Source organism: Nelumbo lutea, chromosome 7 (assembly GCF_056320005.1).
Source record: "Nelumbo lutea isolate HS-2025 chromosome 7, American lotus-T2T, whole genome shotgun sequence".
Taxonomy (NCBI): domain Eukaryota; kingdom Viridiplantae; phylum Streptophyta; class Magnoliopsida; order Proteales; family Nelumbonaceae; genus Nelumbo; species Nelumbo lutea.
This window is the reverse complement of record NC_142690.1, coordinates 16,614,054-16,632,959: the sequence shown is the minus strand read 5'-3', so window position 1 is coordinate 16,632,959 and position 18,906 is coordinate 16,614,054. Positions and strand designations below refer to the sequence as shown.

At 38.6% G+C, this 18,906-nt stretch overlaps 1 protein-coding gene across 1 annotated transcript in view; it reads left to right on the top strand.

Moving 5' to 3' along the window:
- XCT (XAP5 family protein) overlaps window positions 1-18,906 on the top strand; it is a 30,805-nt gene continuing 11,899 nt past the window's right edge. The window contains exons 1-9 of the mRNA XM_088954199.1: window positions 1-1,000; window positions 1,259-1,324; window positions 1,465-1,529; window positions 1,646-1,758; window positions 13,985-14,063; window positions 14,169-14,245; window positions 14,327-14,388; window positions 14,483-14,614; window positions 14,714-14,767. Of these exons, the coding sequence (XP_088810325.1) occupies window positions 830-1,000; window positions 1,259-1,324; window positions 1,465-1,529; window positions 1,646-1,758; window positions 13,985-14,063; window positions 14,169-14,245; window positions 14,327-14,388; window positions 14,483-14,614; window positions 14,714-14,767 (819 nt within the window). The 5' untranslated portion in view covers window positions 1-829. The remainder of the gene's footprint in view (window positions 1,001-1,258; window positions 1,325-1,464; window positions 1,530-1,645; window positions 1,759-13,984; window positions 14,064-14,168; window positions 14,246-14,326; window positions 14,389-14,482; window positions 14,615-14,713; window positions 14,768-18,906) is intronic.

Genomic DNA, 18,906 nt, shown 5'->3' with positions numbered 1-18,906 from the left:
GGTCAACAGTCAACACCGTCTACAGCAAACTCAGCATTCGTTCCAATCCCATCCAGTTCATTCCTCCATGGGCGTGCATCCATCATGAATCATTTGTCATTTTTGTATTAATTTAGAAACTTCTCCAGGGATGTTGGCAAATCCATATGGAAAATATTGTTTTTTATCGTTCTTTTTTCTTCTTGAATCCATGACTAAGATGCTAAGCGGAGATAAGAGGGGATGGAGAATACCCTCATTGTCAGATACCGAAAGCTCCTTATGCAAGCCGAATTTAATGTTTTGTTGAAGCACATCGCTACTGATCCAGGTTTCATAATTCATTTGTCCATCACGTCAAGGTCTCCTGTATAGATATGTTAAATGCAGAAGCCATTGACAGATTGACCGACACAATCCATGTGCGAGATTTCTAGTATTTGTTTCTTTACCAACATTCTTTAGATGCATGTCTCCTGGTCTGTGCTCTGCAGAGTGTACTGGTATACGAACAAATACCTTCGCAAGAGAAAAACTTCCAGAGTCCAGACGCCTATACTACTAAATTTGCAGGTAATAGTAGAAGGGATGATAAATATCACCATCACTCCATGTCTTTCTCAACGTACTAATTCATAAGTTGAACCTAAGAAGCATTCGGTATCTCTTTCGTCTTTCCTTCGTGGTTCCTTTTGAAAATTTGATGGATAATGAAGGGTAAAAGCGTCTTTTGACGGACACACGGTATATTTAAGTTCGGTCACAAGCCTCAGGTTGTGTGAATTGTCAAAACACCTTCAAACCCACTGCTCGACATTTTAAAATCTTGTTAGGAGCGAGCGTAGAAAAAATGGCGGGGATGGGAGATGGGTATGTGGGCACCGCCCAAGATGCAGTGAGAATAAGGAGGTTGGAGAAACAAAGAGAAGTGGAGAGGAGGAAGATCCAAGAACTCAAGAACAAGTCTGCTTCTGCAGGTGGCCAGACCGGTCTCCTCCAATTTGGCTCCGGTACTTCCGAGGTATGTAACCCTCTCTTCCTTTCCCTTCTACAAGAAAAAAAAAAAAAAAGACAAAATAGAAAAGAAAAGATAAAAAATCCCACTTTTTAGGATTCTAGGGTTCGTTTCTTTGGCAAATCTGACAAATTTGATTTTGGGTTTATTTTTATTTTAAACTTTTCGTTTGATTTTGGTATACCAGCATAAATGGATGTTTTATTTTGGGTATCATCATGTGGATTTTTTTGAAATATGGCGTTTTTGTATGGTTTGTTTCAGATACTTGAGACTGCATTTAAAAAGGAGACTGTTGGGCTTGTTACAAGAGAGCAATATGTTGAGAAGGTAAATGGGCTTTATGTTGTAACTTTGTTATAACAAGATTGCTTAATTTTTTGTTTTGGTTTTTCCTTGTTACTACTATTTGAAGAGGCATATGGTATGCCTAACTGGCTATGTTGGTATGTTTGTTTAAATTTTCACAGAGGGTTAATATTCGTAACAAGTTTGAGGAAGAAGAGAAGGAGAAACTTCAGAAGTTGCAGCAAGAGTGAGTGGAATCTTAGTCATTCTCTATCATGGTTCTTTGAAGTTGTTCTGATAAAAAAGGTTGTTTGAAGTTGGATTCTTGGTTAAGAGTTTTACTTTTTGATTTCATACTTGTAGAGAGGAAGAGCTTCAATTGCAGAAGCGTCAGAAGAGGAAGATAAGAGGGAATCCACGCCTATCTTTTGCTGATGATATTGAGAATGGAAGTGATGAGGAAAATGGGGAGAATAGTGAGCATGATTTCTATCTTATTTTTTAATTACCTGACGTTATTAAATAAGTTCATCATGATATGCATATCGTTTTCTACATGCTAGCTAATTTTAATCTTTTCTTCATGCAAATCTGGGTCGTGTCTCTCTTATATTTCTCTTTTATGTGGTCTTTTCCATTTTTAATCTAATGTGTGGGGTGGCATCTTTCATAGTGATGTACTGAAAGACCTCAAATACTGATAAGAAGCTCCAAAACATTTTGGCATAAACCAAAAGACCTCAAATACTGATAAGAAACCACTCCAAAATCCTCTACAGGGCATATGGACGAAGAAGATTGTTCTTTTTGATTCCTTATCGACTAAGGAAGGAATATAATCATTTCATAAGGAATTCGAAGGACTTAATATGGATGATGATGGAGATGTACTTAATTTAGGTGATTGCACTTTATGGAACATGGATCCTTTTAGAACTGGAGGTTCCTTTCAAAATCAAAAGTGTTTTATTTCATTGATAATTGTTTGGTTGGGCTAATCTTGTGATTCTAGTGGAGTTGAAGCTCTTAATCTTTTCCATGGGCCTCAGAAATGCTAAGGATCTTAAGATTAGAGAAGGTGGTTGTTGATGCCATAAATAAGGAAACAGTACAAAGAGGTCTGATGAAGGTTGTCTCATTTTTCTTGGCCTAAAGCTTCCAATTTCACAGATTCACATTTTTGTATCTGGTATACTTTTCAAGTTTCGCGAATGCTCATATACTGTACAAATCACTGTAAGGGGAGTTTCTTCCATTTACCTTCTCTCTCTCACTAAAAAAAAAAAACGATTTTGAGATCCCCCCCTTTCAACTAATGTTATGCATCTTTATTCTTCTGAATATAAAAGATTTTTATTAAAAATAAAGAAAAAATGAGATCCCCCCTTCCTCTTCATCCTCCTCCTAATCCCCCTCTTAAGGAGGCTTATGCCTCCTTGTGTTCGGGAGGCTTACGCCTCTTGTGTTCTGAACTACGCCTCACGCCTCTAGGTAGTGGAATACCTTGCGTCACGCCTCCGCATTTTAAAACATTGCTTTGAACAAGGCTTAACCAACACAGCAAAGAGTGAAATTGAACTTCGATGGGAGTTCAAGAGGTAACCCGGGCCCTTCAGGTATAGGAGGAGTATTCAGAGATGAAAATGGCAGAATTGTGGCTTTGTTTTCAGGACCAATAGGAGTGGGGGACTCATTGAGAGTGGAGGTGATGGCTTTGCTTCAAGGTGTAAGATATTCCAAACAATTGGGGTTACACCAAATTGAGATAGAGGGAGACTCTAAATTGTTGATTGAGTGGCTGCAACCTAGTAAATTGGGAGCTTGGATTTATAGACAGTCCATAAGGGAAATCCTCAACATAACAAGGGGGATCAGTGCATGCTTCAAATGGACAAGGAGATCAGCTAATGGTTTAGCTGACACGTTGGCTAAACAAGGGACTGTGAGGGAGAGAATGTTCTGGGCAGTTTTTTAAGAAAGATTGCTGGGGGCTCAACACCTACTTAGGGGTTGACAACTGTACTTAAATCTGGAAAGTTATTCTTAAGTTATATTAATGAAGTACTGTTTCCAATAAAAAAAACAAGGCTTAACAGCTCAGTCAGTGGGCCTATTTTCCAATCATTGAGGTTCCTTTGACATGCAGGACCCCAAATAACCTCCCCCATTCATAAAGCAGTCTTCAACCACAACATCCTTATCTTGTGCAACATCAAAAAGAGAAGAAAACCTTTCTTGTAGGACCAGGTGCCCACACCACTGGTCATGCCGGAATTTGAGGTTATTACCTTTACCAACCTTACACTTGATGCCCTTCAAGAAATTAGGGAGAATAGAATTGATAAAAAAAAAAGAAATTAGGGAGAATAGAGGCTATATTGCTCCACAGAGTGCACTCCTTTGGGGATAGACCAGGGCTTGAGTCCTAATCAAGGTTTGTGAGCCCGTATTTATCTTCAATGATCCTTCTCCATAGGCTTTCTCTCTCTCTCTCTGCTAAATCTCCAACACCATTTACCAAGAAGAGCCTTATTAATCACTTTAATATTTTTGATGCCTAGGCCACCAGTTTTTCTTGGTTGGAACACAAGATTTCCAGTTCACCAGGTAAAATTTAAAACTGTTGCTCAATCCAGCCCATAAAAGGTCCTCATTTTCTTCTCTAAGATCCTTGCAACACTTATAGGAATTTGGAATAAGGACAGGTAATAAATAAGGATTGAGGACAAGACACTTTGGATCAAGGTAAGTTTACCTCCTTTTGACAGGTATTTAGATTTTCAAAAGGACAATTTCTTATCAAATCTTTCAATAACAGGATCCTAGATCCTCTTAGACCTGCACCTAGCAGCCCAGGGCCAAGCCAAGATAAGTGGAGGGCAGCTTCCCAGAATGTTAACCAATTGGGGGTCAGAAGTTCCTTCTTCAGTCTTCATTAGCTCACTCTTGGAGAGGTTGATCTTGAGGCCTGAAATAGCTTCAAACCATCTTAGAATAAAGGCTAGAGAAATCAACCGACAGCTGAAGAACCAAAAAAAAGATGGTATCGTCAATAAACTAAAGCAAGGGGATCTGATCTCTTCCCACCCCAGCTTTAAACCCTTGAATAAGGCCACCAGCTGCTGCCCGACAAGTGAGCTTACTCAGGGCTTCCATAATTATATTGAAGAGGAAAGGGGATAGAGGGTCCCCTTGCCTTAGTCCTCTTGAATTTTTGAACTTTCCACAAGACACTATTGAAAAGGATGGAAAAGGTGGGAGTAGTAACACATACCTTGATCCAGCTCCTCCATTTTGAACTGAAGTTCATTTCTTCAGCATATAGTCTAAGAAATTCCATCTGACATGAACGAAAGCATTTTCCAAATCCACCTTGAGGATTAACCCATCTCTACCTCCCCTTTTCTGTGAGTCAATCAATTCATTGGAAATGAGGACACCATCAAGAATTTGTCTCCTCTCAACAAAAGCTCCTTGAGAGTGGGAGATAATCTGACCCATCATTCTTTTTAGTCTTGAAGCTAAGACTTCTGCAGGGATTTTATAGACACTTCCCAGAAGTCTGATATGTCTGAAGTCCTTCAACTCCAAAGCCCCTTCTTCTTAAGAATCAATGTGATGAAAATAGAGTTGAGACTCCTTTCCGAAGCAGCCTTTGAGTGGAATTCCTCAAAAACCTTCAAAAGATCTTCTTTGATAAAAGACTAACTCAGCTTGCAGAACTTCATTTTGAAACCATCTGGGCCTGGTGCCTTGTCCCCTTCCAAATGAAAAATAGCCTCCTTGATTTCGTCCTAAGAGAATGGCTTCTCCAGGTCCAAAGTAGCCTCATTAAAAATTCTATTAAAATCCAACCCATCAAGCCTTGGCCATCTATTCCAGCTTTCTTTGTAAAGATTAGAAAAGAAGTCTACAATGTCATTTTTAATCTGGCTTTCATCCTCCAGTCTTTTAAGCAAAATTTTGAGAGTTTTAGCTTGATTTCAAAAATATGTTTTGCTGTTCCCTGTTCCTTTGACTTTGAAAGAACATCAGCAAGCATTAAGTGGCTCTAAGCAGTGTTGCATGGACACAAATATGATAATCAGATTCTGAAGTGTGTCTGGGAGTCTGATTGGGCAAGTATGAATTTTAACCAAAACAGAATGGAAAAACGGGATTCATCTAGTTGACCCAATATATTTGGATTTGGATATGGATTAGATGATGTTGATATTTTGTTGAATTTTAATATTATAATCCTATGGAAAGGTTTTTAAAAGCTTACTTTGTTACTTAATAGCATTTATTGGAAAAATGGCATTCAATGTGTACATTAACTTTTCATTTCAGAAAAAAGTTCATTTCTATGGAACAAACAATGAGAGAAAGAGAAATATAATGTAGAAGTGCCCCTCAAGAATATCCTTGGAGGACTTCCAATGGGATGACAAATGTGCTTGCAAAACAAAAAGTTGAGAGGCCTTTTCTATTTTGGGCAAAATTGTAATATGATGTAATATGAGATGGGGAAATGATTTAATGACTGTGTTTGTCTTCCTCTTTGTAATTATCTTCTTGCTGAATTAATGAAGTTGTCAATGATAAGAAAAATGATTTAATGACTACTAAATTTTATGAATTATTAATGAAATCCTTTTACTGATAAAAAAAGGAATCCTTGGAGTGTCAGTATCAACGTGGACACTTCATTCATTTAGCAGAGTCCATGCATCAGTCTCCAAGAAGTTCACCTCCTGCAACATGTTATCCAACCTAAATGGCCCAGGGCAGCATGATAAATTGCCAATGTTGAGAACAATTGGGGTGTGTTTGGAAAGGTTGTAGCAGTATTTCTTACAAAGATCTAGGATATAGGTTTTCCTATTAGCAGATATAGAAAACAGTTGAGTTTCCTATGAAGTGTTAGGATAGGGGTTTTCCTATTAGCAGATATAGAAAAGTTGAGTTTCATATAAGTGTTAGGATAGAGGTTTTCCAATTGATACACCACCTTTTGTTCAAATGCTTATTGTCTGTTAGAGTACACAAAACAGGGGTATTTTGGTCATTTGGGTTTATCTATTTGAGAGTGAAAGGTCTGTTTTATTTAAGTTTAAGTTATGTGTCCCATCACTTATGAGGGGCAATATGGTCTTTCTTGTAACTATGCTATTGGAGATAAATACAAGTGGGTCGACTAGAGAGACGACTGATTTTTCCTCTACTGGCCAAACCCTTCTTCTTCTTCTTCTCTTTCTTCTCTACTGTAAGCTAGGACTAAATAAGGTTTTCACATGGTATCAGAGCGCATGTAACAAGTTCAGATCTGCTCGTCTTGCTCTTTTATTCTGGTTTACCCAGTTTTTTTTATCGCCCTCCTCTCTAGGGTTTTGCAGATTTCTCAAGAATCACTGGGAGATTAAGGGAAAGGTTGAAAAGGAGTGGTCGTTTTTCTCTGTAGGAGGCCTTCATTGCCTCCGGTTTGTGGTGCAGTGGCTGTTTGTGGTGATTGGTAGGAAGCTCTCTATTCGATGGTATGAAGAGAGCAGGTTCGGGTGAACAGTGTTCAACTGAGTACAAGTTGGTTCTGCAGAGTGCAGTGTAAGTGTTTGGTTTAATGGCTGAGTGATTTCAGCCCTTGTATTTGGTGTGTGAGTGGTTTTGCAGTGTACAGTACAGGTGTTTGATTTAATGACTGAGTGATTTCAGCTTTTGTATTTGATGTGTAATGTGTATTTGAAGAAGTTGGTGGTGCTGAAAGTGAGATGAGTTTTGTGGAAGTGCGTGAGGTTGTGCTGAATATTTGAAGGTGAATACTCTACATATAGTAGTGATTTCTTTGTGAGGTAAGGTGAATTAGTTAAGATGACATCGATTGGAGATGGGAATGACAATAAAATAGGTGTTATGATTTCTTCAAATTACCTAAATGTTCAAATGACATCTATTAAGTTGAATGGCGAGAATTATGTGCCGTGGGAAAAATCTGTGGAGGTGTTTTTAAAAGCTAAGAAAAAAGTAAAACATGTGAGAGAGGAGAAATCCTCCTCTGATTCTCTAGGGTTTAGTGACTGGGAAGAGGAAGATGCACAAATAATGGCATGGCTGTGGAATAGCATGGAACCAAAAATTAGCGTGAACTTTATGTTCGTAGATATAGCTAAAGAAATCTGGGATCATGCTAAGAAACTGTATTCCGGACAAGACAATACAACTAGGGTGGTATTGCTATAGTAGTCGATCTAGATTACAACCAATCTTGAATTAAAAAGAAAAAAGGATGAAAAATTGAAGAGAAGAAGAGAAGAGAGGAAGAAAAGAAGTACACGAAGAGAGTTTCAGAAAAGGGAGAGAGTAGGTCATAATTTTTGCCGACCCTCTCTTAGTATTTATAACTATTGACTAACTGTAAAAGGGCTGAATTGCCCTTATTGCTTACATGGCAAATAGAATAAGAAATAACTAATAATAAAGCTGAAATAACTAATTGAAATAACTACCAACTAACACCGTCATATCTAACAGAAATATTGCTGCCATACGAACACTGTGGGGACCACATCAGTGGGGTCCACATCAGTGTTCTTTACACTCCCCCTCAAATTGGGAATATATATTTGTCATTCCCAACTTGCATAGATCTGCCTCTATCTTCTTCCTTGGAACAACCTTGGTGAGAAAATTTGCAAGCTGCATGCTGGAGGTGATATACGGAAGACACACTTCTTGAGGTGAAACCCTTTCTCTGACAAAATGTCAGTTTACTTCAATTTGCTTAGTTCGGTCATGCTGTACCGGATTATGAGCTATATTAATAACAGCCTGATTATCACAATACAACATTAAGGGCTTTTCATAAGCAATACCCAACTCCTCAAATAGTGATTTCAACCATAGGATTTCAGCCACACCATTAGCCATGGACCTGTATTTAGCTTCTGCACTAGAACGAGAAACAACACTTTTCTTCTTACTCCTCTAGGAGACCGGGTTACCTCCTACAAAAGCACAATATTCAGAGGTAGACTTTTTATCATCAGTACTCCCAGCCCAATCAACATCTATATAAACCTCTATCTTCATGTGATTATTATTCTTGAATAGTATACCTCTACCTGAGCACCTCTTCAAATATGCTAATATCCTTTCAACTGCAAGTAAGTGAGTAGTCCTAGGAGAGTGCATATACTGACCAACAACGCTGACCGCATAACTGATGTCCGGTCGTGTGAGACAAAGATAGAGGAGTTTTCCAACTAATCGTTGGAACATAGCTTTATCTTCAAGTGGCTCTCCACCCTTTGCACTGATCTTGTGATTCTGTTCAATAGGTGTATCTGCAGGCTTAACCACCAACTTTCCAGTTTTTTCCAACAAATCTAGAACATACTTTCTTTGGGAAACGCAAATCCCATGTTTAGATCTAGATACCTCAATACCCAAGAAGTATCGTAGCTCTCCTAGATCTTTCACCTCAAATTCTTGATGAAGGAGTTGTTTGAGAGACTCAATCTCACCATTATCATTCACTGTCACTACAATATCATCCACGTGTACAGCAAGCAAGGTCAAGGAAGAATCCACTCTCTTAATGAACAATGTATGGTCTGATTGGGCTTGTACATAGCCAAACCTTTCAAGGGCTTGTCTGAATCTATCAAACCAAGCTCTGGGGGACTGTTTTAGTCCATAAAACGCTTTATTCAACTGGCAAACCCTCTTTCTTGTGTCTGCATCATAAAATCCAGGAGGCAACTGCATGTAGACTTCTTCCTGCTAGTCTCCATTGAGGAAGGCATTTTTGACATCCATTTGGAACAAGGGCCAAGAGTAACTGGCTACAAGGGACAACAAAACTCTAATAGTGGTCTTCTTTACTACTGGAGCAAAAGTCTCCAAGTAGTCTATACCATAAGTCTGAGTAAATGCCTTTGCAACTAACCGAGCCTTATACCTTTCAATGGAACCATCAACATTATGTTTCACAGTAAATACCCATCTACATCCAATCGGTTTCTTCCCTTTAGGTTGGTCAACTAGCTCCCAAGTATTATTCCTCAGAAAAGCATCCATTTCAACCTTCATTGCATCTTTCCACTCAGGAATTGACAAGGCCTCCTGCACTGTTATAGGGATAGGAATATCAACAATAGATGTGAGGAAGAACCTGTAAGATGGGGACAAGTGATCATAGGACAAGAATTGGGAAATGCAGTGGGTTGTGGATGTGGTGCAATGCCGTTTTCCTTTACAGATTGCAATGGGGAGGTCAAGGTCATCCAAAGGAGGTAAGGGATCAACAGTGGAAGGTATCTCAGTGGAACTCAGATCCGATAAAGGAACTGTAGTACCTGGATCTAGATCCGCAGAAGGAACTGGGGCTGGCCTGGACTGCTGATGACCGAAATCAACCTGCCTCCACCGCCTGTGATAGACTCTCAAATCCCAGCACCTCTGACACCCCTCCCCATTACATCCTTCATCACTTAATGGAACAGGTAAAGGAACTTCTGATGAGTTGACCCCACACTCACTACTCTCCCCCTGAGGAGAAACCCTAGGATAATAGGGTACATCCTTGAAGAAAGTAACATCCATAGAGACAAATGTTTTCCCAGAAGTGGGTTTATAGCAGCAATATCCCTTTTGAGTTTGTGCATAACCGAGAAAAATACATTTGGAGGCCTTAGGATCAAATTTGGAACGATGAGGTCCAAGAATCTGAACAAAGCAAATACAACCAAAGGTTTTAAGGGGAACAGTAAACAAGTCTTTATCAGGGTATAGGAGGGTAAATGGAGGCTTCATGTCAAGAACCCATGAAGGAACTCGATTAATAAGATACACTACTGTAAGAATAGAATCTCCCCAGAAACGAATAGGCACATTGGAGTTAAACATGATGCTTTTGGCCACCTCCAATATGTGCCTATTCTTCCTCTCAGCAACCCCATTCTATTGTGGTGTATGAGGACAAGTACTTTGGTGGATAATCCCATGGTCAAGCAAATAGGAGGCTAATTGGTTGGCAAAGTATTCTTTCGCATTATCGGATCTGAAGATTTTGATTTTGACCCCCAATTGGGTTTAAATCATCTGATGAAAGATCCAGGTCAAAGTAGGAACTTCATCTCGAGAACACATAAGGTAAACCCAAGAAAACCGGGTATAGTCATCAATAAACAACAAGAAATATCTGTACCCCCATAGCAGTGATGTGATAAGGACCCCAAACATCGGTATGCACAATATCAAAAGGATTATTACTTCTTTTATTACTCAATGAATAAGATGTTCTACAATGCTTTGCAAGCTCACAACTCTCACATCTCAAATTGGACATCTGAACATACTCAAATAAATCAGGAAACAAACTCTTCAAAGACTAAAAAGATAAATGACCCAACTGATTATGCCAAAGCATAACCTAACTAACAGACTGAGAAACAAAAGACTTCCTATCTTCACTATCTTCCCAATGTGAACTCTCTCCAAGCAGATAGATCCCATTCGTTTCACGGCCAGTCCCAATCACCTTCCTTGTCTCCAAGTCCTGAAAAACACATTGGTCAGGGAAAAAGGTTACTGAACAATTATGATGTTTTGTAATGCTATTGACTAAAGGCAAATTAGTATTAAGCTTAGGAACATGCAGAACTGAAGATAAGGATATGGCATTAGACAACTTGATGTCTCCCTTGCCAGAAATGGGAACAAGGGAACCATCAACAATGGACACCTTATCTTTGCCTGAAGATAAGTGATAGGTAGTGAATAGTGATGGCAAGCCGGTCATATGGTTAGATGCACCTGAGTCTATTACCCAACAATGTTCAGTGTTATCTGGAGCTGAAGCATGATAAGCTGAGGCTCGAGTACCTAAATGAACAAAAACTGATGTGGGAGCTGATGGTGGTTGAGATGATTGAGCTGAATTGCCAACTTCCTTTTCCAACTGAGTCAGGGCAGCCAGGACAGCAGCTAGGGTGTCTAGGGGTGTGCCTTTTGTGCCTGATGAGGAGGCACAATCAGTATTAACAGCCATATTAGCATTACCCCTTTTGTTCCTGAGTTTTGCTGGGACTAAATGAGGGTGCAGCTTCCAACAGGTGTCTTTAGTATGCTTGGGTTTCTTGCAATGTTCACATTACTAGATCCCGCTTGTCTTCCTTCTTTATATCCCTCTCCGTATCATCCTTGGACTTAGGTTTGACTGTTGCCAAGGCTGGTGGGAAGGGATGATGCTGCATCATAACCTTTCTCCTAGTCTCTTCACTGTGCACTAAGGAGTAGGCTTCCGATAGGGTCACACTGTCTCTTGTCAGTAGTTGCTGTCTCCCAATATCATACTCAGGATTTAGACCAACTAGGAACTCAAAAACCCTATTAGTCTCAACTTGTTTTCTATGAGTCTGTGCATCCTTCTGACTTTCCCACTCAAGTGTTTCTAGGTGGTCAATTTCATGCCACAAAGATTTCAGTGTAGAGAAGTAAACGGAGACTGGTTTCTCTCATTGCTTAAGGTTGTTAACCTCACATTTCAGTTCATAAGCCCTAGCAACACTAAGGGGTTGGGGAGTAGGTCTCTTTCATGACATTCTAGATTTCCTTAGCTGTTTTTGCCCACAAATAGTTCCGGATGATATGTGGCTGCATAGAGTTGCACAGCCACGTCATAACCAAATAGTTCTCCTTGGTTGGTTCTTTCACATCTTCCAACAAGTAGCTCAGTTTTCCCCTACCCCCAATGGCCATCATGGCCGATTGAGCCCATTCTAGGTAGTTTGATCCATCAAACTTAATTGTTGTAATCTGAAAGGTATTCTCAGACATGTTACCAAAATTGCTAGTCCCAAAAACACCTTCCCTTTGACTCTTGAACTCCATTCTTGATCAAGAATTAATAAAAAAAAAACTTTTTTAATTACTATAATAGGAGAAACAGCACCCAAACAACTTATAACAACCGGCCTAGTTCTTCCAAAGAACACAAAAACAGAATTCTGAATGAAACTAGTTCAAATTCTGATCCGAAACAAATAACAGTTCTGAATTTTAGGGTTTTCTCTCAAAACCCTAAAGAAAACACAAAAATTCTGAAGCCGCACCTCTCAGACTAAAACAAGATTATCTTTTCTGAACAGAATCACAAGAAAAAGCTTACTTTATGAAAAAATCTCTAGCCGCCACCTGTTGGTTGATGCAAAACCCTAATCTTGAGGATCCGAAGCTTCTTCTGATTCTTCCTGACTACTGGAACTCTCCTAGACTTTACAATCTCTTTAGTAGCAGCTGCACACTACCAGTAACCTCCAAGAATCAACCGATCCTCTTTCCTTGTTGAAAAACTTCCAAACCTAGGTGGTTCTCATGTAGTCGGCCTAATCAGACTAGCAGAGCTCCTAGGTCAGCTCTGATACCAAGTAGTCGATCTAGACTACAATAAGTCTTGAATTAAAAAGAAAAAAGGATGAAAAATTGAAGAGAGGAAGTGAAGAGAGGAAGAAAAGAAGTACACGAAGAGAGTTTCAGAAAAGAGAGAGAGTAGGTCATAATTTCTGCCGACCCTCTCTTAGTATTTATAACTATTGGCCAACTGTAAAAGGGCTGAATTGCCCTTATTGCTTACATGGCAAATAGAATAAGAAATAACTAATAATAAAGCTGAAATAACTACCAACTAACACTGTCATATCTAACAGAAATATTGCTGCCATACGAACACTGTGGGGACCACATCAGTGTTCTTTACAGCTATAATAGCAGAATGTTTGTTCTGCTTCAAGGTTTAGACTTCTGCACCTTCTAGGATGTCAAGAACTGTGAATAGAAGGTGATTGTTAGATTGTTATGCGTTAGATAAATTGAGAGGAAGAAGTCCCTTGTCAATTGTGATACCTAATTAGAAAAGCAAAGTTCTGGCTTCATCAGTGAATATCTCATTCTCCTGGACTAAAATAGCAGCCAAATGAGCTGGCTGATAATCTGGCCAAATCAGGAGTAATGTGGGGAAGTCTGTGTAGGGAAGACATATGCCTTAAGGGGTGGGTGAAGGGATGTGATGTTTTTCTCTATTTCGGGGATGTTTTCTGGGAAGACAGAGGTTTGATTTGAGAAGGGGCTTTATTTCTTTTGTATTTGATTTTCTGCTGCTCATTGTATGATTTCCACTGAAGGGATGTGATGTTTTTCTCTATTTTGGGGATGTTTTCTGGGAAGACAAAGGTTTGATTTGAGAAGGGACTTTTATTTCTTTTGTATTTGATTTGCTACTGTTCATTGTATGAGATATCCACTGATTATCAGCAAAAGGATTGATATTGATTTGAAGAAGTAAAAATGTACATATGTTTTATTTTCTATGGTTTTTGTTTCTATATAATATTTCCTATGCATTTCTCATTTTTAGTTGATTTTATTTGAAGATTAGTGTTGGGCCGGACACTTTTGTCCTGTTTCATGTAATGGATGCTCTGATTGCTTCATCTAGTTTTAACATTTTGGTAGCGTCTTTTATATGTTTAGTTGGTTTGCATCTAAAGGTCATAATGGTTTCTATTTATCAAAAGAAAAAAAGTCACAATGGTTTCTAAAATGTCACAACATGTCAACAATTCAATACATGTTCTTTCAACAAGTTTAACAGCATAGAGTCAGAGTTGTTACTTCTGCTCTTGTTTCCCTTCCTTGTTTCATTTATTCTTTTTTTTTTTTTTGCAGAAACTCAAGAGTTTAAGAAGTTTAGGTGTGGGCAACTCGGGAAAGATCCAACTGTCGAGACAAGCTTTTTGCCAGACAGGTATTGAACTTTTTTGTGTGCAGTTGGTATGGACCAAAAATTTGGTTTTTCTATCTCTTGGACCTGGGATTAATCTGAAAACCTAGGTGTGCTGAGGATAATCAGTGAGAGAGAAGCAGAGGAACAAGCAGAGCGAGAAAGGTTGCGGAAGCAATGGCTTCGTGAGCAGGAACAGATTCGAAGTAATTGTGCACTCTAATCCTGTTTAAATCTAATTAAAAATGAAAAATACATTTTTCTCTAAAATTTTTATTTTATTTTAGATGAACCCCTTGAAATTACTTACAGCTACTGGGATGGAGCAGGCCATCGGCGAGTAATCCAGGTTAATGAGAACTTTCTTTTCTTATCTGTGATTGATTTGCTGATTTGCCTTTTATCATCTGGTTTTCTTTATGGTAACTATTTCTGATCTTCAGGTACGAAAAGGTGACACTATCGGAGAGTTTCTCCGGGCTGTTCAGCAGCAACTTGCACCAGAGTTTCGAGAGGTCCGAACAACCTCGGTGGAGAACCTGCTTTATGTTAAGGAAGATTTGATCATCCCTCATGTGAGTCCATTTTAAAATCAATTTTTGTGGGCATTATGCTTTGAACAAGTGCTTAACTAATTTGAATCCACCTGTTTTCTTGTTGTCTTGGATGTTCAGCAACACAGTTTTTATGAACTTATCATCAACAAAGCAAGGGGCAAAAGTGGACCGGTAATGCTCAACTTGATTGGTAATTTTTATATGAAGTAGTCTTTCTCTTGTTTTTGCTTTACAGTCTTCTTTAGAAGCTTTCTGTATGATTTTGCACCTAAAAAAATTCAGTTTTTCTAATGCCTGTTTGGTAGATTTAGCAAATACAATGATACAATTCTCTCTTTGCCAAGAAAGTTAAATGCGTAGAGGATATTTGGTTGGGAGAGGGGCCACTGTATATTCTATATCCTTGACTGCTCCATCTTCTATTATGAAAGCAAACTCATTCCTGATTTGGTTTTCTTTTCTCCCATGGGTTGTGGGATCTTAGGGATTGTGAGATTGATGTGATGATTTATCAAAGATGATTTCCTCCACTATTCTGGGATGAATTTAGCTATAGATTGGGAACCCTTTGGGTTCTTTTGATGATCCTATTCTATGAAATCTTGAATAATTTTTCTGGGAAATGACCTAAAAATTAGTGTTCTAATAAAGAAAAAACTGTTTTCCTCTCACTTGTGTGCTGTAAGGTGAATGGTGATAATGCCACCACCTCATCCTCTCTTTTTCTTTAACGAGCCATGTGGATTACTTTCTCCCTTTCATTGGGTCCACATGTAGATATTTGATCTCTTTGGTGCTAACATTTCTCTCCACAAGAAATAAAAAAACCTGTCAACCTATGATTAGAGGGAACTCCTTACAAATGAAGTGGTATATTGTCATGTATGAGCTGAAAGAAACCCAAGAATATCCAATGATAAGATGAAAATGTCAACAATTTCATAGGCTTAGCAACCATAAGACAGGACTCAGGGTTTTCCATCGATGCTATTATTAGGATGTGGCTATCAATGTTAATGTATACCTCTCATAGAAGCCTGATTGTTGCTTTTGGTGACCTGGGTCTTCTGGGGTGGAAGGGTTAGAGGTGATGCACTGCATATTTTGTTTGTCTACTAGAGTCCATGGGTAAGGGGATTTTCCTAGAGAAGAAACCCTCTCTACTACAAGTTTATGGCTTGGTTCCTCTTTAGTGACCAAAAAGGTGCAGGTAGAGTGGCAAGAAATTTCTAGGAATTTAGTGGCGGGATTTCTCATTTGATTACCATGGACTTTATGATACTGATTGTGGGTGGAGCTTTGGCTGCTCATGTGAAAAGCTTGTTTAGGTTATTTTTTAATGATTATGACAGTTTAAGTTACCACTACATTATGAACCAATATGGACCAGATCCTTATTCCAAACTTTTCAGACCCACTAACATGTGAATCCTATACAATCAACTTATACCAGATATTACAGTCGGAACCTGGATTATCTAATGCAATAATAGAATAATGTGCAGTATGTTTTGAACAAGGATGATGTAAGAATAGCAAAATAGTTGTTGCATGCCTACAAAGATGTTGAAGCAGTAGATTTATGCTGCTTATTTCTGAGGATGATCACAATAACTGCCATATCATCATGATACTTTCTCTCTCAGCAGGAATACTCATCATCTCTAATGCTTCGCATTTTCATCCGCCCTCAAAACAAGTTACTCAACCAGATGCTTTTCAGGATCACGAAAAGGGGTTATCTTAGATAAACGGATGAACAAGTTGCACAGCTTCATCATGCTGAAAAAGTGAAACGGGCCATCATTCCCCAAAATAACAAACTGATCATTCTATGTCACTCTGTGACTCTTGGTTAATGGAGGAGTATATACATGAGGAGGAGCACATAAATTTTGAACTCAAAGGATACTGAACGGTTAAGAGACTAGGTAAGTTTATTGATAGACACAAGGGAATTTGGGTACATAAAAGATAAAATGTAATGTAATGTCAGAATTAAGAGACACATTACCAGTATTAGTGATGGACGAAGTAGTACTATTATCTAGGGTAACACTCAAAGAAACGGAAGGAGAAGATATAGACATATGTGGATCTGAAGATTCGATCATATGATCTGAAGCTTTGAAATCCAAGGTGTAGATTACTAGGTTTAGAACTGGAGACAAGCCAAGCTGTACCTGATTTAGCAAAGATGGTTATAGTGTTGGAAGAAGACAAGTGACAAAGCCTCTCATACTCACGTGTGATAGAGACTAGCTCCTTGTCCTTACCAACACCTGAAGTAGATGACTCAACACTAGATGCAGTATTACCAAGATCCTTCCATGGGACAAGACAAGCTGTACCTGATTTAGCAAAAGTGGCTATAGTGTTTGAAGAAGACAACTGACAAAGCCTCTCATACTCACGTGTGATAGAGACTAGCTCCTTGTCCTTACCAACACTTGAAGTAGACAGCTCAACACTAGATGCACTATTACCAAGATCCTTTTCCATGGTAGTGTGGTTAGCCCAATTAGATGGTGGGCCATATAAATCATATCAGAAGTTAAATGTTTGACCCTCACGACTAGTGATTTAAAAGGTGCACGTTAGGTGTGCCTAGGCACATTTTAGGGTATGTGCCTTGCCAAGGTCCCAAGTGCATTACTTTCAAAAGGCACATGCTTGGTGCACCTTGCGTTTTAGCCCAGGTTTGTGCCTTTTGAAAATTTGTGCATTTTTTCTGTTTTTTTATGCTTGGCAGTTGGGTTGGGGGCTCTACCCTTGGACCCCTAACCAAGCCCCTCGAGGCAAAGCCCAAACAAGTTCATTTCAGGGTCTTAAATTCTTAATCCCTATAAAAAGTCTTAATAACTTGTGTCCTTTAAAAATATCTTTTATTAGGATGAATGGATGAGCAACAATAGCAAATATGGGGTTTTTGGAGCTTCGGTGAGCAAGCGAAGCGAGTGAACAAGGAGTAGCTCCTTGTCCTTACCAACACTGGAATCAACATATTCCCCAATGAACACTACCAGCACTATGTGGCTTTAAAGAGATAGTTTCCGTGTCACATTTCCAGTGTCACTTCCATGGGTAGTGGCATGAAATTTTATTGGAATCAACATATTCCTCAATGAACACTAGCAACACTATGTGGAGTACAATATTGTAGATATGTGGAGTAACAGTGTTATTGCTGCCAAACTTACATGATTACCACTTTGAGCTAGCTCAGTATTCATTTCAAACATGAAGTTAAATATTAGTTTTTGTTTGTGTAATAGATCATTTGGTTGATATATTACAACCATTTACATTTTCTATGCGTTTAAAATTTGCTTTAACTCATTCTATCATGAAGCTCTGAATCTTAAGGTTTACATGACAACTTCAGAATGTATTCTTTTGTCTATAACCTTAGTTTCTTAGCTTTGTCTAATGATTTGGAACAAGATAATAATTTAAAAAAGGTGTGCCTATGCTTCTTTTATCATATATTTTGCATATTTTACAATGTTTCCACCATGTCTATAATTTTTACAATATTTTTGACATTTCTGACATGTTTCTTATATTTGGACGACTGACATTTCCATTCACACCGACATTTTAAACCGTGGTCTTGTCTAGAGTACAACTGTTTGGCATCCCCCAAATCTCCTTAGCTGTGTTCAGAAACATAAGGCTAACACTAATTTGATTTTCCATACTATTCCAAAGAGATATCATGATCTGTGCATTCTTCTGTACCATTCATTTTACCCATGAGACCCACTCTTTGGCTTGTCTTCCTTAATGTATTTCAGTTTGCCTCTTCCAATCAATGAAACTTGAACTGATTTAGCCCATGGTACATAATTTGTACCATTGAGCTTGACAGTTGTCAATTGGAAATTTATGAAGTCTGATTACAACATAACAACAGATTTGGAACCACTAGTTGATGTAGCCATAGGTTTGAAACTACTCTGCTTGCCTTCTCAGTAGTCAACTATTCATAAAAATGTTCTTTCACCAAGTAACCACTGGACCCAATTTTCAGCATAGAAAATATCAAAAAGCAAACATTTAGTAATTCAAACCACCAGCTGACTCACTGCTCACACAACTAAGCTTCTTCCACTCTACAATACACCATTTACTTGCCACAACTTGCCATACAACTGCTGCAACCAACCAAATATCAAAAAATTTCCCTTCTTTGAAAGCTAAACTACTGTAGCCGAAGTAGCAGAAAGGAGAAGAAGAAGAGATGCTGGAATGTCGAACTGACCTAGCCAGTCGACCATGTTATTATTTATATTTGAATGTAGTACAAG